The sequence below is a fragment of the Dromaius novaehollandiae genome, chromosome 14, assembly GCF_036370855.1.
Source record: "Dromaius novaehollandiae isolate bDroNov1 chromosome 14, bDroNov1.hap1, whole genome shotgun sequence".
In the NCBI taxonomy this organism is placed as follows: Eukaryota; Metazoa; Chordata; class Aves; order Casuariiformes; family Dromaiidae; genus Dromaius; species Dromaius novaehollandiae.
The window spans coordinates 4,239,734-4,261,722 of record NC_088111.1 but is presented as its reverse complement, the minus strand read 5'-3'; the positions used below and the strand labels follow the sequence as shown (position 1 = coordinate 4,261,722).

The following is a 21,989-nucleotide window of genomic DNA, read 5'->3' as shown; positions in this document are numbered from 1 at the left end:
ATGGTTTCCTGTCCCTGATAGTGTGTCGTCTACACAAGAGCTCAATTCTGTGCTTACGCTCTACCAATAGCACACTTTTCCTAAATTTTAGATCTGAAATGCAACTGCATGCAACAGTATGATGATGTTTTTATGCACTTCACTCAAAGAAAAGGGATACACATTGCTAGAAGTCATTTATCGGTCAATGCTTTGGGCTGGAACATGTGGAAACAAACATCCTGCAAACTTCTCACTATCCAGAATAATCAACCTTGGGATAGACCAAAACCACAGAGAATACAGAAGGCATAAATCAAGCTATAAGAAAAGTCAATTACACTGCTACGAGCAGAGCACAGATATCTCCAAGCTAGCAGAGCCCACTTGGATTCACCTGTGCACATAACCCAGTTAATCCATAGCCAGGACCAAACAGAGCTGAGTGTACTTTAAATCAAGACAAAAGGGAAAGCAAGCACTGACATGCAGAATGTTTTCATCTTACCAAGTGTGGGCTTTTGGAAGGTTGTCTGTGTTTGCATCTATTAAATGGATGGTAAACAGTCTGGGTCCTGCAGCGCCTGTAGAACCTTACAGACAGACATTCTAGTTAATGCACTCCAGCAAAACATCATTCACGCACACAGAATTTGTTACTTATAAAAACGCAAGAGAAAATTACAGTTCCAGATGCAAACACAAGTGTGCCACAGGCTAAATCTGTGTATCAGCTTTGGAGCTGACGAAGGGATGACAGAAGCGGGGGGCTGTTGACGACAGAGGACTTGCAGACTAGTAGTTCAGAAAACATCTAAGTTTTATATTAACTAAGCTACCCCTTCAAAAATGAAAAGACTTCAGTACAAAGCAGCCTCCCTTGTAAAACAGAACTATTTATTCTAATCTGCAAGATTGAGCTGACTTTCAGCCAACAGACAGAACAACATCAGGAGAATCAAAACAGCCTCAGACACTGCCACCTTTTCTGATGGCAAAATCACAGTTTTGGGGAACTTGTTATAGAGTCTAAAAGTTTGCTGCCAAACAATGAAGGGAGTACAATTTTCATGTGCAAGAAAGTTGTTCGGTCAGCTCTCTAATCATGTGTGTTCTTGCATGCAATGATTTTAACGTCAGTCCACACCATCATGAGAGACCGATATGCTAATATCGACACCAGCCAAAGTGCTATGTGATGACAGACTTGCCATCTCATAGAGTGATATGAGCTAAAGTGTTCCTCATCAGGAGAGCTGCTGACAAATGTAAAGCTGCTCTTGGAATCAAAAATTCTAAGCAATTGGGTTATCCAGTAACACGCTGATATTCTACTAGGGCCTAGTAAATACCACACAATTTTTATCGCTTTCTTCCACTGTGGATTAACTCGGCCTCCTCATCAGTCACCTTGTAAAGCCTTGAAACCTTGAAGTGGGACACGTGTCGACCCCGTCACAAACTGCAACAGCCTGGCCCTTCTTTCCTCATCAAACGTTTCCACCGCTTGCCAGAACCACTTTACAATATTGCTATCTGCCATGCAGTGCTTTAGACGTGTGTTTGACTTCCAGTCATTCAGGTCTATCTTATCCAGGCCGCCTATGATTAGCTGTTAAAGGTTAGAAGAAGTTTTAACATTCAAAGTCCTATCAGGTTTGCTGCTATAAAAACATAAATCCAACTCTTTAACAAAGTGTAACATTCTTTACACACTTGAACCTCCTTTTTGATACACAGTAATGCTGCAAAATAGTTTAGCTCAGGGAGTAACTCTCTCCAGTTAAACTGAAATGAAACTTGGGCACAGGAGTACACTTACCAGAAGGTAAATTTTCACAAGAAACTAGAGTCAAAAGTCCCTGCAAGACCTGCTTTTTAAATCTGTCTTACCTGAAAAGCATAGCTTTGTACATATACAAATCTATATGTACTGTATCTTTGTAAGGGCACAGCTCAGACTGGGAAGGCAGAGAGCTCTCTACTGAGCTACGCACAGCGGCATTTCCCCCACGCAGGCTTTCTCCGGAGGTGCCCATACCAGCTACCGCCAAATCCTACTTAGTTTATCCCAAAACACTCTTGATTTGTTGTACCATTGTGGAAAACTACAGAGCAGTTTGCATCTGTTTTCTGATGTCGCTTGTTAGAGGCTCTGACACAGACTGGACATACTACTTCAACCTCTTTTCCAGATGAAAGCAGGTTGCAAAACACTTAAAAGGAAGCCACTGTTGGCCATGATTCTAAACGCCTAACTACTTTGGTACAGAAATCGTAATGACGTGGGTTGTTGATTTATCTTGATCAGCTCTTGATTGTCAGTCATGCAGATTACAAAATAATATTCTAAATGAATGAAGTATATACCTCAAGTTCCTTCTGGTCAAAAGGCTTGAGGAGATGTTGAGGAATAAGTTCATTAAAACCCTTCTGCAGAGCCAGGAACTGTGCCTCTATTCCTCTCATAAATCGCCAGTTTACATACAACCTGGGGAGGAAAAAAAAAAAGTAGGTAAGGGTAATAAGGTAGATGGGTCTGGGCTTTTTTATATCAGAGCTGGAAAACACTCATTTTACAGAAGAGCTAAGTATAATATATACATTCTAGTTTATAAGAAGTGCTTACTAGTTCCTTTTTCATCAACAGTTAATTCCTGCACCATCAGCGGATAAACAAAGAAAAATTCACAACTTAAAACACTCTCCCCAGGTCTTACAGCAGTCTGTTGTATGAGAACAGTCATGTAATTCATGAGTCAGGTATTTCCTTCTGAAATACAGACTTCATTAGTTTCACTATATTAAAAATATTAATCTGTTCACTACCTTCTTTCCACTACATTTGCAGAATATTTTTTCCACTCTGCAATACCTGACATATTCTTTCTTGTTCTCTTCTGTCACTGGAATATTCCTGCCATTTGGTTTGAGTTCATGCTGTAAAATCCGCCCAAAAGCATTGTGTTCCACACAGAAAGTATGATCCAAAACTGGGGTGATATCATTCTCTCTGGCAATAAAAAGACAGGAGATAAACCTAGTATTTTTGACATTTTGATTAGTATCAATGGTCGTCCAGACAGTTTGTTATTTGAATGCTTAAAGAGAGTTAGTCTTTGGGATAAACTTAGTAACTATCCATCTGCAATTCTCACAGCCACTAAAAGAATGATGCTACAACCACCATTTTCTGTATAGCTGTATAGCATTCTGAAGAGCCCGACCAAACACAGGTCATCTTCAGGTTTTTTTTTCTAACCCTGGTAGTACGCACTGATAATAAAGAAGTAATTAAACCCTATACACACACACATATAGCAATCAACCGATTTGCTGCCAGGTATCAGTGTAAATTCATCACTTGGTAAACTTCAGCAGCATCAGTAACATTAAACACAAAAATTAAAACTGCATTTAGGAAAAAGATCATTGATGATAATGCAAACCAATCCCGAAAACTTCCAAACATACCAAATGTCAGATTTCATTCTGAGTAGTATAGATTTACAGAAGCCCAGATTAATTCTATTCATTGCCATTTTAATCAAAGTTGGTGCCTGACCACATCATCTTCTCTTTGAATGAGGCCATACTTCCTCAGAACTTCGTCCTGAGTTTGGATTTTGAGAGTGGAATAGTCTACCATACCCACGTAAAGCTTAATGATTTAGTATCTACTTTACTGCAAAGAGGGCTAACAGAGCTCTGTTTGTAGGAGAACTTTTCCTCAGGTACCTTGGACTTTTTAACATGGAAACAGTAGTTCGGGGATTTTGTGTAGATCTCCCTCATTGCAAGATTTTTGCAAATGTTTTCTTTACAGCACTATCTCACTACTGCCAGCATACTCTACCCCACCTTCTCTACAGCTAGGCAATTGATAAAACAGTACTTACAAAATCCAGACTAAACTTTTGTGTAATTCTGGGTCAACTGATTCCAGATCAGAGAGCTGAATGGGTTTCCCCAGAAGCTGTTTGTAAAAGGGAACCGTGAACCCCCCGTTGATATAGTGTCCATGGAACACAGCCAAACCCATTATCCGACCAACAAAATGGAAATAAGACAAATGGTCCTGCAGGGAGAGAGGAGAGAGAACCGCGCAGTGAAGAGACACTCCGACACTGACATCTTGTGGCTGTATCTACAACCCTCTGGGCAGGAGGAGCCACAATTTCTCCTCGTAGCATAACCGAGAACAGGAGCATTTAATCATTAAACACCTCAAACAAATATCTCTGCATTACCTAGCTAATAAATTGGATGCGAATCCTCTAGACCTTCCAAGGGGTCAAACTCAGGAAAGGAAAAACCCCATAAAACCCAGACAATCCAAGAAGATAGGTCAATTCCAAACAAGTAAGTAGTGTAGTCTTTGTTTAACCACTCAAAATGTTTTCTGTAATTTACTCTAGGAGAAGCAGGCCATGTGCTTCTTTCAATCGTATGCCTTTAACGTTGCTTATATGCCTCCATTTTCAAAAATCAGTTTAAGTGCTATGGTCAAGATTCCCCCAATTTATCCCCTCATCTTACAGAGCCTCTGCTCCATATTATAGCAATAGAAGACTCATTAACATGTTCTTATTCCACTTCAATGTCTGTTTACACTCCTGTCATGGCAGAACAGCTGTAGCAAAAAGGACTGCATGGGACCTCTGTTAAGGTAGGTACACTGCTCAGAAGTTAATACTTACAGGATTGATAGAAGAGTCTGGATTGATTTGCAGCATGTAAATATTATCTGTAGAGTACTGGAAGAGTCCATAATAGGGATTCAACATTTCATGGCACAGTAAATACAACCATTCTCTGCCAAAAAAGTGGTATTTTAGGAGAATGAAACTTTCACTGATGTTTCAGACAACACAATTATTGTGAACCATCAAAATAGTCAGAAATGATTATGAATTTCCCATTGCAAATCAAATAATCTTGTATTGCCTCAATTTGCAAGCCATACCTGTTCCTTGAACACTATCAGAGACATGCTTAATGAAAAATAAATTGAGCATGAACAAGACCCTTTCCAAAAAACCTTGACTTTTGTAGAGAGTTCAGATACTTAGAGTCCAAGAGATCTGCTCCTCTGCAACCTTTATACTATAAAGGATTATTAAAACAAACAAAAAACCCCCCATTGTTTAAAACTAGTTCAAACACTGGAGGTCTTTAAAAAAAAGATGTTTTTCTGTGAATGTTCAGTGACTAGAGAATCTCTACATCTAAGGAAGCCAAAAAGGACCGAGAGACCAAACCCATTAGCAGCAGTGAGGTACATTCTCTTACCTCAGTAATATCCACAGACAGGAATGGAACTGAAGCTATTTTTGACCTCCTATCTTACTATTAGAAATACCCCTTTATTACTGAAGTTTGTAAAGGGCATCCAATGCAAGATGCAAAATATTCTGAGAACTATGAACTTGAATGCCTTTAAGTGGAGCTGTGCTGATTTTAAACAACCTGTTGCAACAGATGGGCAATTAGGAAAGCCATCAGGGCAGTAAGGATGTTAACAGCGGAGACACTCCAGGTTGCCCTGGGTAAGGCAGCTCAAAATGTTTCAGCTTCTTTCCTTTGTCCAGTGATGGGTTACGGAAAGACGTCTAGCCTGGTAATGCAGCTTTTGTGGATTTGAGAAATCACCCAGTGAATTTACAAGGTGCACCTAAGCCACTGCAAAGAGGAGTGTTCTGGTAATGATCGATGTTGCAGTCAACTCTAGCACTTTCTTTGGATCTTATGCAACTTCTAGGTGATTATCATCACTATTTTTAAGAGGGAGACAAGTCTTCAAAATTTTAAACTTTGTTTAGGATTAGTTCATCTCCACTCCTGCTCCAACAGATCACAGATCTTCTGAATGTGGCTCAGAAAACAAAAAGGAATCTTTATCATCTTGCAATCCTTTTGCAGGAAATCAGACAGGCGAATTTAATAAAACTTCCACTGGGATTTAGTTTTTACTTCAGAGTCTATATGCTTCTCAGAAGACCTCACAGTTTGAGCTGCTCACACTTTCAGCTATGAAACAGGATCCTGTTGCTGGGTTCAGCATTTTCTGCAACAAGATCAATAGCATATCCTAAACAAGCCTTCTGCGCTCCCTGAGCACAGAATGGTGCTGAATACAGAGCAACGGTAATTCCAGTAACATTCCCAAACCCAAGGTATACCAAAACATTTGGCATGAGCTTTTGACACCAGGAGGGCTGAGAGACACCTTTTAAGTCACATCCCTCCACTTTCCAATCTACTAGGAAATGAAGACTGAACCCAAGACCCCTCTCTATAAACCAGATCACAAATGACATAAGCCACAGGCCACTTTAAGGGCAATTTTACAGTTAAACAGTGCCAGACACACAAACCAGGATCTCACCTTGCTACTCCTCCATAATCCAGGCCCTCCTCTCCTCGAAATTTTACCATAAGCCTCTTTTTCAAGTCTTTTGGCCTCATCTTCATTATCTGACGGTAGGATTCCTACATATGCATATTGTTACAGATTAGACACTATTTGCTTCCCATTAAGTCTAGCAAGAAGCACTAGTATAATACGTAGCTACTGAACTACAAAAATATTAACTATATTAATAAAGTGCTAATCTAAATCAAGTTCCAATGACACCTCTGTAACATGAGGTGCTACTTTAATTCCATTTTGCTACACAAAGGTGCTTAAAGTAATCCATTCCAAGAATAGCAGAATTCCCAGTTACAGTTACCTTTACATGCAGAAGTGGTTATATCAAGCAACCAGATGCCCTTCTATCTAAATTCTCATATGTTGCCCTTTCTAAATGAAAAAGAACGTTCAAACTTATCAACAAAACCATGAAATGTTTATGCAATCCAGCTGTCCTCGTTTAAGGCACAGGAGCTTTAGAAAATAAAGATTCACACTGGCAAAAAATTGGTTTTAGTCCCACAGCATTCTGTATTCAGTATCTGAATCCAGAGAAATTAACTTTTTCCTTACTCTTAACTATTCTCTAAACTATGTTTGAAAAGCCTTTTTGGGCAATAGTTTTTGACCTACCTGACCTATGCTTTTGAGAGTAAAAAAAACCCACCTATATTAATAGGTGCTACAACCAGAGGTCAGTTTTACTTAACTCACAAGGGACAAAAGCTGCTATTACTAGTCTTATGCCAATCAAATACCTCAAATATCTCCTCTCTGGATACTTCAATGCGGCAGTGACCAGCTTGTGGCTGCTGAAGAGAGAGTTCATGTCTAAGAACTTTCAGTTTTTGTACCAAGTCTCTTTCGTATCTCTGTGCAGGCAACTCCTCGCCGTCTTCTAGCGACCCCTCATTCGGAGCTGGTAGAGGCTGCTGGCTGGGCTCTTTTAGCTGGCATTGATGGCTTTGAAGGAAAATGAATTAAATTAAAATATTTATTCCAATCACAAAATAAGACAGGTGTAAAACAGAGATGGAAAGAATTGCATAAGCTCCTTCCAGAGCACTTGGGGTGAAATACAGAATTAAGCTGGGTAACTTCTGTAACATCATTACCTTTCAGTCAGAGATGGAAGGAATACAGATATTTATAAAAGCCAAGAGTCTCAGCGATTCCCAGCTCAGCTTTTACGTGGCAATACACAGTCGGAAGGCACTCTCAGTTATTGCAGAACGTGATCACTGAATGCTGACTGAGCAGTAATCGAAAACTTTGTGGTATTTCTCCAGTGTGGAGACAACTTTCAGGAGTATAACATGAAAATAGTTCTCTAATGGAACAACAGCTTTATAAATGTAATCAACAACCACTATGAATTTTATTTCAGCTCCATGCAAAATAAGGCAGAGGATTCATGACAAAGTATTGTCTCTACAGCTATCAAGAGAGAAAGGTATACTTGTCCCACATAGTTGCAGCTTCATACATTCATTTATCCTTCTCTGTCTGTGCTGTATTTGGATTGCGGATCAATTATTTGTTAGATCCAGAGATTCCCCAGCTGGCACCAAGCAGAGACTACTCAGATCCAGCCAAGACTCTGAGCTCAGGCGCGACGAGCGCTGCCAGGCTGTTTCCAGGCTCAGGTCTGTAACGTTCAGCTGCCTCTGCACAATGCAGAGCTTGAACTTCTTAAATCCCGCTGAACCAAGCTGGCTGTGCACAGCACCAGGACACCAGACTCCAGCTGGCTTTACGTTCCTCTTGTCTGGAGCACAAGGGAGCATGAAGCCAGTTCAGGTCTAGCAGAGCTATCACCAAGCTGAACTGCTAAGCCAAGAGGCATGCATCGAACCATCTGGCAGAGCCCCTACCCCGTACCCCCGCATCTGGGCTCCAGAGCAGCATATTAGATCCAGCACAGCTCAGAGAAATTTTGTGGAGACAACTTAAGACCTGTGCTGTGCTGATGCAAGCAAGCCCTTCCCTAACCCAGGGCACTGCAAAGCACAGTGAAGACATTTTTGAAGAGACTGCGTTGGGTCAGCTGCAACCAGCACTGAGAACTGAGGCTCAGAGCCTGACTAGACTCACACAGGAATCCATCTGCTTCTATCTGTTCCCCCAGATCCTTATGACTCAGGTTTTTTCAGTCCCTCACAACTCCCAGACTGCACTTAAAATTAGACAAAAATAAACAGTTTAAGAATCCACATTTGTGATGAATTATTTATCATGCAAGATTCTTACTTCATGATGTGATGTAGTCTTGGATCTGTGAATTGTGTGGTTCTGTTGTTATGATCTACAAAATATATTCTTCCTGAAACTGTACTTCTAACTTCCCAACCTGGAGGCAAAGGTCCTAGTTCATCACAATTCACACTGTTAAGGTCTCTAAGGAGAAAAGCAAATAAAAGGTTAAGGCGCTCTTGAAGTTGAGATAAAACCAACTTATTCAGGGGATGGGGGGAGTGAGCTTGGTGCTCTGTGATTCTAGGCTATGAAAGGCTTAGGAGGAAGGACAGAATAACTATTTTTATGCTATCTTTTTAGAATCCTCAATCTAAGCAGTACAACTCCCTATGTATGCACTGCACATGGATAAGAAGATGATAAAACCACAAAACACTTTGTCTTTGAAAACATTAAGGCCATACGCCTCAAAAGTAACTTCAATATGCCTTGTGGCTGTAAAAGGAGGAAAAGAGATTTTTTCATAGCAAAGACTTCACAGAAAAATTCCCTTTAGCACCAATGTGATCTCCATGCAGAAAACTGAACAGTTAAGAAACAAAGGCCTCTGCATCAACCACTGTCTATGTACCTAAGACATAAGCAGCCAAGATGACCAAACAGTAAGATTGTGTAAAAAAGACCAAAAAACCCAGAAAACAAAAAACCCACCTCTTTAATTAGTAAGATTAGAATCCTAGCTTTTTGACTGATAAATCATTTAGAGTAAGGTTTGACACATTCAACCCTTTCATGCTAGATAATTTTAAGAATCATTCTTTACAAGTGCTGTTAAAGGTAGACACTTACTTTCAGGTAGTGTTTCATAGGATGTATTTAAACCTAGAGAATATCAAATGCTTGAGGTCTCAGGTGCTAAATACAGGAAAGACACCAAGATTGGCAAGAAAAGGAGGGGGTCCCATGAAGATTATTGTTTAGGCAGAAAAGGTGGTGGTGTTAAGCAAAATTTTCTCTAGACAGCTGGCATGGATTCATCTGTTATCCAGGTTGAAGACACTACTCTACAGATTTTTTTTTTAAACCTAAATCAAACCACTCAACATATATAAAGCAGTCAACAGAGGCTTTAAAAAAGGTAGAAAACACTTTTTCCACACCAAAAGCTTCATTAGTGTTGGAATCAGCACAAGCTAGCAGGGGGTACGCAGGGAGACAGACAAGCCTTTGTTAGGCTGCTTAAAAGAAGATTATGATTGTAACCATTTGTTTCAATCAGCTGTGCATCTGAAAGTACTTTAGACATCTGATTACATCAAGTTTTAACCTACATCTGTGCTAAATGCCAAGGTTAGGTTTTTGCACTGATTATCCTCCTGCAAACTGATGGTGAAGAAAACCACCTTTAACTAAAACAAGACAGTGCTACCTGTGACTCTAAGTGCTGTGCACTTAACGTTGCTGATCCTGAAAGCTTGGCTCTAAACTTTAAGATTTGTAGAGAGAAGAGTCAATACTTTTCATTAGGCCAACTGGCATCACTGGAAGAAGAGACAGGGCTTTGGGCACACCAGGTGACACAAGTGACCCAAAGAACAAGCACCGTCATTTCTTCTTCCAACCACATCAGATAATCTAGCACCAGCTATCCACTCTCTCTACAAATCTTATCTTTGATATCCTTGCATATACTGCGGCTACGTCAACAGTCTATCCTACACTACTTCATCATTTTTCTAGTATCCTGTATCCCGCTGGTCAATTACACACAGCCAGAGCAGAAGCTGGAGAGTTACAAACTTTGTGTTTCACTCCTGGATCTGGTGTGCAGGTGGCCCAGAGCAACAGCGCAGATTCAGGCCTCCTCAAGAAAAGCAGCCAGACCTTAGTCACAAAGAACCGGATTAACTGCAGGTTAAGTTTTAAAGAGGCTTTACTACATAAACCATGTGGAGGATTCAAATTTTTCTAACTGCAAATCATTGGTCTAAAGCATTAAACAGAAGAAAACAAAACCCACAATACCATTCCAGTTTTAAGATGACAAGTAATTTCTGCTTCAGAAGTGGGCACCTTTAAAGCAGTGGGCACCTTTAAAGCAGAAGTTACCAGTTCAATACTCAGGAAACAACGGCTTTAAGGAAGTAGTCACCTTTTCCTCCAGTTTGCAGTCCAAACTGTTCTCACACACAAATATTTTAAGTCAGATTCAGAAAGCTTAACTTTATCAAAAACAAAGTCACATCAACATTTTATGAGGAATTTGTCAAATGGGAATTCCTGAAGGGCTACATATTTTTTTGTTTTGTTTCGTATGATTCACTAGCAGATATTTTTTTCTTTCAAGCAAGAGTAATCCTTAATGTTTGGTGAAAAGCTAAGTAAAGAGATCCAAAACTACTCCATTGCTGGTATCTCTTCCTTTACATTCAGACAAGCCCTTTCATTGATTTTTGCTTTTAAAGATTCAGCTTACTGCAATACATAAAAAAGGATAACTGACTCTGTAACTATAAATACATACCTTGGTATCCTGGGGTCATGCCATGTGCTAACTCCAGTCTGTGTGTGCAAAAAATAAACCTGTCCCTGTACCGTTGTCCTTTGTTCTACAGAAAGGGAAGAAAGATATTCTAAATTACAAATCTGAAAAAAAATGAACAAACAGTTTATTTAAACCCACTAGCATACTATTTTTCTGTCAGAGCTAGGAGAAAATACTTGAGCTATCCCATCTGATCTCTTGCAGTGTGGGCTACTTTGTCCTTAAACACTTATGTCCTTCATAAACTTGACTATACATATTAAAATTCTTTTTGAAACTCACAAATCTATGTACCAATATGTTTTAATTTGTATTTCAATATGTTTTAATCTGTATTTCTATTTTTAGATTTTGAAACAACCCAAAAGCCAGAACTTGATTTCTTTACTCCTAGTTGTGTCATGGTCTTTTCCAAGATTTAATTTTTTCTTAATCTTATCCTCCCTAATCTTGTCCTCTACTACTGGCTTCTTTGTTGCTTTTTTATTTTCCTGATCTTTCCTCAAATGTGGGCTCAAACCTACACGACATGCCAAGGGGGAAGGAAAAAATAGCATTACTGCTCTAGTTTAAAGAGCTCTTTACATTCGCTTTCCCTGGATACACAGCCAAGATTAGCAGTGAATTTTCTATAACAGCATCATAGCACAAACTCATGTTTAATTTACCATCAACCTCTCAGCGCATCCTGGAGTAGCCAACTGCTAATTAGCCAGTCTCAAACTTACATCTGCACTGCTTAGCTCCTTTTCCAAACAGCACACCATTAGATGTACATCAATGCTGCATGTTCTAACAAGTAAACCACATCTATGTATTAAAAAGAGAGATTTTTTTCTTTGAAGCCTTTGGAAAAATTTTGCAGTGCTAGGAAATTCTCACCATAGCCTTCCGGTAGGTCAGGCGACTGGTGGCCATGCGGCCTGTTCTGAGGTGTCTGTACGAGGCCTCTGACTTCGGGCGTGCGAAGGCGCTGCGCCTGGAGCCTCTGATCTTGGCTGGGGGATTCCACAAAGCGACAGTTCCCTCCGCCCGCGGCCCCCGTAGTGTCCGTGTACGGTGCCGGCTCCTCCATAAAACAGCTCAGCGGCCTTCCCGGTCCAGAGTCTTCATAAACCGTTCTGAAAACAGGGAAACTTCAAGAGTTTCCATCACAGAGAAGTGAATGCAGAAGTGACCAGTTTTCTCTCTCTCCCCATCACTTCAAGTACTGCAGCTTTTAACGTAAGATATGCCACTTTCTTATACTTTTATATGCTATACACTTGTATATGCTATACACTTTTCTACCTCAAATTTCTTAACTATACTAGAACACTGGTATAAAAAAATATCGTCCTACCTAGTTTAAGTTATACATACACTTTCTTCAAGTAAGCATCCAGCCATAACCATACTACCTGTTACATATTCCCAGACGAGATATACTAGTCACATTGATGTTAAATATTTCTATTGTGTTCATTATATTGTTCCCACATATAAGCCTTTTTTCTAATTAAGTGCAAAGAAAGCAGTCCTTACCCTTCATTCTCCAAAAGCCCTCGGCAGTCTACTACAGAACCTCCTGTGCCTATTCTGTCCCGTGTCTGTAAACTGACTGAAAGAAAAAACAAACCAAAGTTAATATGAAAAGAACGATCATGCCTTAAAAACAAACAAAAGCCCACCAATGATCATATAAGATAAAATATTAAGCAACGCTATAAGCTATGCGTGACAGCACATCATTTATCAAACCCCTTCTATAGCCATAGAGCATTTTTCACTTAAAACTTGGGAGAAGAGAAAGTACAGGCATCACCATCTCAAAACTTCAGCAGAGTCTATTTTGGGAATTACCATATATGCCAGGATTCTACATCTCTTTTTCATGCAGCTCCAGAAAAGTAAGCCTAAAATTACTCACCACTAGATGCCACCATTGCGGTGAGAATTTGGGTTTTGCCAAACACATGCGTACGGGTCTCCATTGAAAAGATTTTTTTCAATGAGGTAAATCAGGCATAATACAAGCATTGCCAAAAGTGCAAAACCTTGCTGGAGTTTGCAGATAGGTTGGACGAGTCAAAGTTCAAGAGTGGAAAAAATAAAAGAATAAAAATACATTCAAGAGTAAAACAGCAATTTGCAAAATGCCTCCCGGTGTCCTTTCCCAGTTAACGTTGTTTGCCTCTCACCTTGGCCTACACAGCATTGGCTTTACAGGAGTAACATTCACCCTTCCAGAGCTGCATTAAAAACCTTGCCAAATTCATTCCTTCTTTCTAATATTGTTTCCCATTATCAGCTGAGAGAAAACAAACTCCTATGCAGGAGCACAACGAAAATTTTCAGGCAATGTAATTTAGTCTCATTACATGAACAGGACATTCCTTTAAAGTCAGAAGAAACAACACAAAAAGGCATGGAAGCAAGAACTGCCTAGAGAAGGTTTCATTTTTAATACAGCGTTTGTCCGTACGGTGCATACACTTTAAGATGATGAATGTTTCACCGAGAATATTCTTACCCACTATTTGGCCTCGTACAGCATCAGTATCTGTGGGATTTAGTTTGCATAGATCCAAACGCTGGTCTGCAAATGAGAATTGGAAATACCGAGAAAACATTAGAAGGGAGGGAAGAATACTCTTCACCACTCGAATGCAAGGCACTACAGATGCTTGCTGACTGCGTCAGGCAGGAGTTGCTCTTACATCCAGTATCTTTTAGCCTGCTGATAGCATTGGAGAGGAGTCGGACACACCCCAGGAAGCCAGCTCCCTGTTTCTTGTGGATTTTTTTATGGTTCCATACGCTGATGGTTATGGAATCGGTTTTCCCAACATATCTAGGAGAACACATATTAGAAGAGCAATGTTAGAAAAAATTAGCTCTTTTACTCCACAGTATTTAGGCTTTACTGGGTAAAAATTCTGATGCATTTTAGTACATTGGTTATGTTGCTTTTTTTTTCTTTTGAAATACAGAAGTGCTTAAGCCTGAATTGCTGTTATTAATGAATTACAGTGCTACACACAGCATGTTACATAGATATTGCTGCAGCACTAACCAACTACAGACAGCCTCATTAAAAGTTATGTGGTACATGAGCTAAAACTTTTTAAAAATTTGTTTCTAATATTTTGAAGAAAATAAATCAATCCAAGGACAATATTTCGTAGCTGCTTGACTGTGCTGCTGCAGTAAAGGTTACTGTAAGCAGTTGCACCTAACATACAAAGTGTCGCTTCTAAATTCAAACACCTAAGAACAAGAGAGGCACCCGTTCACATGAAGGATTTTTTTTGTTACTGCAAAAACCAAGCCTTTTCAGGAAACGTGATTTTGCCAGCCTCAGCATTTCATTTGCTAGCTAAACCTCTGCAATATTTCTATTTACAATCTAATGCACAACTCACAGATCATAATGCTGGTTCCATTTGGGGTCCAACGTGTTCTTCACAGTGTCAGTTGAATGGCACTGGCCTGACCCATCAACAACTATTTTCGCAAATGGGTCAGGAAGTCCTGTGGAAGGGAAAAGGAAAGGAAAACATGGTACTTTTTTTTTTTCTTTCTTCCAGGTTAATGCTATTGTGAGCTTCTGGGGAGGGTTGTTTGTTTGCTTTGAGGGGGGAGATTTCCTCCAAAGAAAGGAAAGTTGCTATTATCCTAAAACCATTTTAGTAAAACCAAAATACAGAAACGAGCTCCTAAATACAGGGTAACATACTTCTGTCGTACAGATTTGTATCTGCGGTCAATAGCAAAAGTTTCTAGAAAGCAAAGCGTAAGGAGTGGTAAAGTACGCACATTTAAGCGCTTACGCACACTGGTAACCAGGCATTTCTAATCAGTCCTTGACACAGCATTGAGGCTGCAGCACTGGGACACTCCACTCGCGCCCTTGGCATGCTTTACAAACACAGGCGCCTGCGAGACAGATGCTGCCCATCACCTACACAAAGAATTGCAAGCAGCAACCTGCCTGCAGCCTCGGCAGCCAGATCGCAACCACAATTCAGGAGTCCCTTGGTCTTCCCTGCCCTAACATCTCTGCTACCCAAACGCAATTCAGGGAAATGCAAACTCATACGGTGATGCAATGTTATTGAAGCATGGAACCACTGAACAGATGAAACGCATAAATGAGCAATGACCGTAATACAGAATTTACAAATAAATCTGATTAATCAAGAGCAGAAAGCTATAACAATTAGGGGATACTTACTGAAGAAATCTTTCTTTGCAAGATTCTTGGCACATAATACTGCAAAACAAAATCAGATAAACAAATCTTAGAGCATTAAAAAAAAGAATCCTTCCCAGCAATCACAACAGTTACGATAATACTCGATCTTATTTCAGAAAAAGAAACAAATATTAAATGTCAGCATTGTTTTCTTTATCTGTGATTGGAATATGCCTTTACATAAAGAGCCAAATTCCTCCGCTGCTTTTGCTCTCTCGCTACAATGGATGTAAGACTGAATGAACATCCCTTTTCATGAACCCTCCCAATTTTCCATATGGTATGCTTACACACATGCTAAATCAGAATTTTGTTGCTGTTTCCGAACCATTTTAGACCATGGACTAAACAGATTCTGCACCAAGAACGCTGCAGGAGCATGCCCTCTGCTTTAAGCCCAGTTCAATATAGTGCAGCCTGCCACTAGGTTCAATCTTTGCGTAAAAAAGATATGTGATAAGTCATAAAACAAAATGTTAGAGGTGCACACTACACCAGCCGTAAGCAGCTTTCAAATACAAAAGCTTTTTGCTGTAAGAATGAAAAGATTTAATTCTGGAGGAAACAAGTATACAGCAAAAAACACACTCTCATTGAGATTTTTTTTTCTTTTGGAAGGGCAACAAACAAGACATCATTTCCCCCCTCTCCAATCCTACTAAACAGCACAGTAGTTTAAGTAAAAATTAGATCAGGAAACTCGCATCAATCTCCGTTTCTATTAAGTCTATGAAAAGCAAAATCAGGCTTGCAGCTTGTAAATAAAGGCTGCTCAGAACAATCTCAGCAATCCAAGTTGTTCATCATCCACTAAACTCTTAAAACAGGCCAGGAAAAATAACCGCGGAGCCAAAAATGAAAATATTAGAGCTCTAAGTTATCTAAAGCTGGCATCCAAGACAGGAATATAACTATAAAAGAAATACCTATTTTCGAGGTAGTCTTTTTTTCCACCAAGCTCTGATCTCTCAGCATGAGAATGAATGTTCAAAAAAATACCCGAATGGGCATTTCATGTGTCGTGCACCCCTCATCTCTGTCTCGCCTGGCCCCTAGCAGACTCCACTTTGGCTCTAGGGGTGTTTACACACGGGCACTGACTCCGGATTAGGGCAAGTGAAGAAGTGGGAGCAGAAACACGGGGGAAAACCCCTCATTTTTAGACATCGACTAGAATTCTGCCTCTCGACTCTGCCGCAACCCTCCCACCTCCTAAAATAGCTAGCAGAATAAAGACCAGCTTCCCTCCCACGGCAAGCAAACAGACCAAAGCGGGCTGTTGTTTCACCCAGATGTTTGGGGGAAAAAAATACTTTTAAATCCTTTGTTTTAGTAATAATTAAAGCAGCTGCAACGGGAAGCTATTTTTAGACCGGATTAAGAAGTACTCATTTCTTTCGCTGGCAAACTGCATAATCAGAGAAAGCTTCTCTTGCACCATTCTAACGACTGACCGAAAATGAAAAATCTGCAGGACCACGGCAATTGCATTTGAAATAAAACAGGATTACAAAATCACTGCCCACTCTTACACGGAGGCATGACAGAGCAAAGTTTAATTTTCCACTTACTGCTGCGAGTGCTTTAAAGGAAAAAATTACCAGGAAAACACAGAGTAAATATAGGTAAAATTAGAACTTGCGTGTCCTAATACTAGCCAAAATGAGTTTTAAGGTTCCTGTAAGCAGTAGAGCTTTTCTTTTTTAAAAAAAATCAAAATAACTCATGCCACTTCCCATCTCCAATTCTAACAATACATTATGGAGTTGGAAAAGTATTCCACCCAAATGCTAACTATCTGCATATAGTGTGGCTTTATAATTATTACATTTATTCTACATTTCAGGTGTGCTTTCTAGAGCTCACTAGAAGCCTAAGTTTCTAAAGCAATTACTGAAGAATTATTTTCTTCATTTAATTCTTTTCCCTTTGCCAACGGCTTTCGGTCTACCGTAGAGGAGTACGGCTGCCAATTTTCCAGTTGCAGCCCGTGAAACCCTCAATTTTAGGTTGCAAAAATTATTATTCTTTCTAGTAAGAAAAATATTGACACAACAGCCAATAGCCAAGAGAAACCTTTCTGGAGCAAGCGTTAGGATCGGGCTGCTCGAGATGGACCACTGCCTTCGCTCCACGACTTGCATATTAAACCTGCTGAAGCAAAAATATTTTTAAGTACCCTATCACTTAAAAACCGTGGATTTCTAAATTCTGGTAAAGAAACAGGTGAGAAAGGTCAGCAATGGGAGACTTGGACAGGAAACTCTGCCGGTGACGGAGCAGACGGCCCCTCCCTGCTCTGCAAAGCTGGGCTTACGCCAGATTGTCTTCTTAATGCATTGCCTCCAACAGAACTTCGCAGGATTGCTAGCTGCTACCGCAGGCCCGAAAACCCTGAACTCTGCTATATTTAGCTACAAGGGCTTAAAAAGTTATTAACGTCCGCCCTACATCGGAGGTGGCTTCCCCGGAGCATAGGGGGACGGGACGTAAGCTCATCCGCGAGCCCGCAACGGAGACGCTAGCGCCTTGCACAAAGCCGTCTTTGTCTGGTCTGGGGTTTCGTGTTTTTTTTCTTTTTTCTTTTTTTTTTTTTTTTTTTTAGTAAGGTTTATGGCTTGTCAGCAGAAGAAATCTCACTGCATTTGTTGCAAAGCTGCAAAAGCTGCTAATTCTCCTGTCTTGGCCATTTATATTCTGCCTTCTGAGAGACAGCCGACCTGTTCCAGCTTGAGCGAGTATTTGTTTATGCTCCGCTGTGAATTGCTGTGCAGCACTGACGACGTTTTTCTTTTTTTTTTTCTTTTTTTTTTTTTAAATATGGCAGTTGCATTCCATCCCAAACAAAGCTGAAGCAACGCCTTTACACCCAGATTATAATATTTATAAAGGGATGGGAATGTTTTTTTAAGTACCTGACATTATTGAGATAATTGCAAAGGCCAAATTAGCCAGCTGGGTGAAGCACTAGTGTGAAAGTGTAACAAAGCCCTGGACAACGTCAGTATTCGCCCTGGGGACGTCTTCACTGCAGATGTAAGTGGAGTTAGTCGAGCGGATCCCGTGCCAGACCCTAGTTGTCCACGCGGCTCCCAAAGCAGAAATGAATCATCTGCCGCGGCTCCGCAGCCGCTGCCCGAGCAAGCTACGGGCGGGCAAATTATGGAGAGCACTGACCGGCACCGACGTCTCAACAACCTGGGCTGCAAATCGCATCCGAAACCTGCTGCTTCAGCAGCAAGAGAGCTATCTCTGCAGCAAGGCCAAAATTTTACTGAAAGGAGGCAGAGGAAGGCAGTCGGGATGAGGATCCATTTCAAACACCCCCAGGGAAATGGAGGCAGGTTGCAAATCAAAGCCCTTGTGGGCAGGTTCCTCCTCCTCAACTGTCCACACTCGAAGGACAGCTGCCAATCCGCAAGATGGTCCTCAAACTGCTGTCTCCCCATCAGCACCGTACGCGTTCACCTGAAACGTATCCCACCCTGCGGCACAGCGCTAAGCCACCACAAACGTTTTCCAAACTGTACCATGTAAAAACTAGCTAGTCGTGTTTGGGATAGAGAAGGAAATACAGGTAGGCAATGGAAAACATCCAGCAGGAACGGGATAGCAGCCGGTACCAAGGTGACGGAGCAGACAAGTCTGCAGCTGGAACTGCGCTCATCCACACTTTGCTATACACTCCAAGCCAAGTAAGTGTCTCCTTGCCCAAATTAAGGACTTCTACATGTGGACAGGATCTGAGCTAACGGCATTCAGCTTAGCACTCAGTTTTGAGGAAAAGAAAACAGCAGTATATCCACATCTCCCTTTGGAAGGGGGAAGGTTGCACGGAAAGATGCTAGCAAATACACCTCTCCGCCATCCTTGGCCTTTCTTGCTGCTATTCCAAGTTAATCATTGTGCTTGTACAAATATGCCACTAGATTCCAGGATATATTTGTTTTACCTTTCTGACAGAAAGTAAACACAAGCCAGCAGGCTGATGACGTAGAAAGGACTTCACTTAATATTTACATCTGTGCAGACCATCTTTAATCATAGCGATAGGTACCATAAATTTATCATAAGCATTAAAAACATCGCAGGTTTGTTTGTTTGAAGATAAAAGCAAAAAGTAAGTGACAACAAAGAAAGTTTCCTTAGGAGGAGAATAAAGATCTTGATAAAACGTAATTGGCATAACGAAACTGAAGTTCACGCGCACCATTCAAAAGAAAAGGCTGCAAAGCAGCTCAAATTTGACGTGTCCCAGTTACAGAAACATCTCTGACGGCGCTTTGAAGCCTGCTCGACCTGCGAACCCAGCAACCTCGGTATGAAGGGGGCTGGTTCTGCCTCCAGCACGTGACAACAGCCACCTATACACACCGCTTTAGCAGCTGTTCTTCAAAGCAAAAATTTCACCGTTTTGAAAACAGTTTTCAGAGGGCTGCACAGCAAAATAGCGTGCTTCGAGTGTAAAACACCCTCCAAAAACCAAACACGCGAACATCAGCTGTCTACTACGTGCTGCTCCTAAGTCCCAGCGTCCTGTGGCCCTCAGTGAAAAACTCTGCTGAATCTGTTCCGGGAAATCGCTTCTCAGCCAAACAGTCCAGTGTATTTTTTGCAGCAAATATTCTGAATACCATGAGCCACTCATCCTGAGCAGCCTTTAAGAGCGATCCGGCGTATCGCTCCTATTCTGCGCACACAGCCTTACATGAGACTTCAGCGCAGATAAACCTCTGTTTTTATTTCTACTACTAGGCAACCCATGAAGGCTTTAAGTGTTTTGTTTTCTTAAGGCTGACAATCATGTATGTTTGATAGGGTACAAGAGAAAGAGTTTAATGGAAAAGGAGAGACGGCTAAAAGCACCAAGCGTGTAAAAACACAGTCTCTCTACAGCTAACCACATCTCTGTACTAAAATACACCATTTTATTCACAAATTGAAGTTTAAATTGTCACCACAAAAAACAAGGTTTCTATTCTAGACCTTTTTTTGTTTGTTTTAAGAATAGTTTTGGTCTTTCTCTGTCTGCTTCAGGCTTTGAAATGTATAAATCCGCTGATGGCTTTGACTTTTCAGCAACCAAGTCTGAACCACTGCAGCGCTTAGCGTTTGCAAAAAAAGACAGACATAACTAAAATCTTACATTAAATTTACCAAATAAACCAATCTAGTTGTATGCAACTAATTTTATAAATGTGCATAGACATGTACATCTGAGTGTCCGTTAATAAGCTTAGTATCGCAGTGCCAACGAGATTGGCAACCCGACACGTGAGCCAACAAAAATCCCCGACCCCTCCATCCTTCAGGGGCAGCATACATCATACCCTGACATTTGGAGACTCTTCCTGAACTCAGGCTAAAACCAAACTTGACTACAAGATTAAAGCAATACTTCATTAAAAAAAAAAAAAAAAAAAAACTCGATTCTCAAAATGTTGCTGGATTTGATACATGGAGCCTTTTTGTGGCCCTTTTGTGTAGGCTGCGGGGAAAATCAAAGCCTCTTTTCAAGGCATGCTTTCCTCGTGGGTTGGGACTTGGCTTCATGCAGCCAGTTGCAAACACTAGACAACTTTGAAGAGATCTTCAAAAACCACACACCCAGAAAAAGTCATTTTTATTAGTCCATTAACATGTCATTAAAGTATCTACTTGGCCAAGAATAAAAATGCAGTCCTACCTAAGCATAAAAACCTCATGCCTAAGAGAGAGTTCTCATAGTGCAGACTAACATCAAGTTGACAAAAGAGAACATTTTCATCTCCAGGATGCCTAAAAATTACTCAGATTGAAAAATCTGCTTGGGCACTGACCAACAATATGTCTTCTCAGTTTATTTATGCATACAAGCAAGGGCTGATTTAGCCTGTATTAAGGTAAGCCATCAAAAAAACCTCAGTACTGGACTATTGGAGGAAAAGGACTCATTAAATTGCCAGTTAACTGGGACTACATGCCACAGAAGACAAGTAAAGCAAATTTTAGAATGAACTGACTGAGATAGAAAACTTGGAGAGTTATGGAGGTAGCTGAAGAAGTTTGTAGGGATTAATAGGGAGATCAATAGGAAGTTGAATTACTGCTGATGTATGGAGTGAGAGAAAGGCAGCCAAGGGGAAAGCAGCACACCCAATTACCCTTCACACTAGCGTCTCTCAATCTTCTTCTCCCTCTACTCACCCATAACAAATGCCTAATATGAAGGCAACCTCCCAGATTAAATGTTTTCATTCAGCCCTACCTCTTACATCAGTTTTCTTACGGCTTTGCTATGCATTCCTCTAACCCAGGCCAAGAACCTCCTCGCACTCTCTACACAATCTCCGTTTCCCAGCTGGCTGGAAAACCCAAGCACCTCTGCCACCGCTGAGCTGCATGGCCATGCCCTCAGCTCAGCCTCGGCCCGAAAGCAGAAGCTGCCTCGGGAGGTTATTCGCCCCAGGTACGACGGGGCAAATCCCTGCTATGTTAAACTCCTACCTCTTACTCAAACTGCAGTTCCGGGAACATTTTTCTTAAGGGAAAACCTTTCGTTAACAGCTTCATCGCTTCACCATACTGTTCTTCTTGGCCCTATATTGCCTTCTCAGGTGTAATAAATACAAGAGATG

The 21,989-nt window shown here is 40.8% G+C and overlaps 1 protein-coding gene across 5 annotated transcripts in view; it reads right to left on the bottom strand.

The window, feature by feature from the left end:
* Positions 1–21,989, bottom strand: part of SMURF1 (SMAD specific E3 ubiquitin protein ligase 1) — a 46,028-nt gene that overhangs the window by 4,005 nt on the left and 20,034 nt on the right. The window contains exons 1-17 of one of the 5 annotated variants that reach the window (XM_064520142.1): positions 16,299–16,362; positions 15,352–15,390; positions 14,540–14,648; positions 13,835–13,968; positions 13,648–13,713; positions 12,660–12,735; positions 12,018–12,271; positions 11,115–11,199; positions 8,645–8,791; positions 7,153–7,357; positions 6,368–6,471; positions 4,680–4,794; positions 3,879–4,057; positions 2,855–2,992; positions 2,350–2,470; positions 1,390–1,591; positions 488–572 (exon numbers count right to left, since the gene is read on the bottom strand). In XM_064520142.1, coding sequence (XP_064376212.1) covers positions 488–572; positions 1,390–1,591; positions 2,350–2,470; positions 2,855–2,992; positions 3,879–4,057; positions 4,680–4,794; positions 6,368–6,471; positions 7,153–7,357; positions 8,645–8,791; positions 11,115–11,199; positions 12,018–12,271; positions 12,660–12,735; positions 13,648–13,713; positions 13,835–13,968; positions 14,540–14,648; positions 15,352–15,390; positions 16,299–16,347 — 2,108 coding nt within the window. In that variant the 5' untranslated portion in view covers positions 16,348–16,362. Of the gene's footprint in view, positions 1–487; positions 573–1,389; positions 1,592–2,349; positions 2,471–2,854; positions 2,993–3,878; positions 4,058–4,679; positions 4,795–6,367; positions 6,472–7,152; positions 7,358–8,644; positions 8,792–11,114; positions 11,200–12,017; positions 12,272–12,659; positions 12,736–13,647; positions 13,714–13,834; positions 13,969–14,539; positions 14,649–15,351; positions 15,391–16,298; positions 16,363–21,989 lie in introns of those variants that run through there. The other 4 variants (XM_064520141.1, XM_064520143.1, XM_064520144.1 and 1 more) reach the window with 4 other exon arrangements.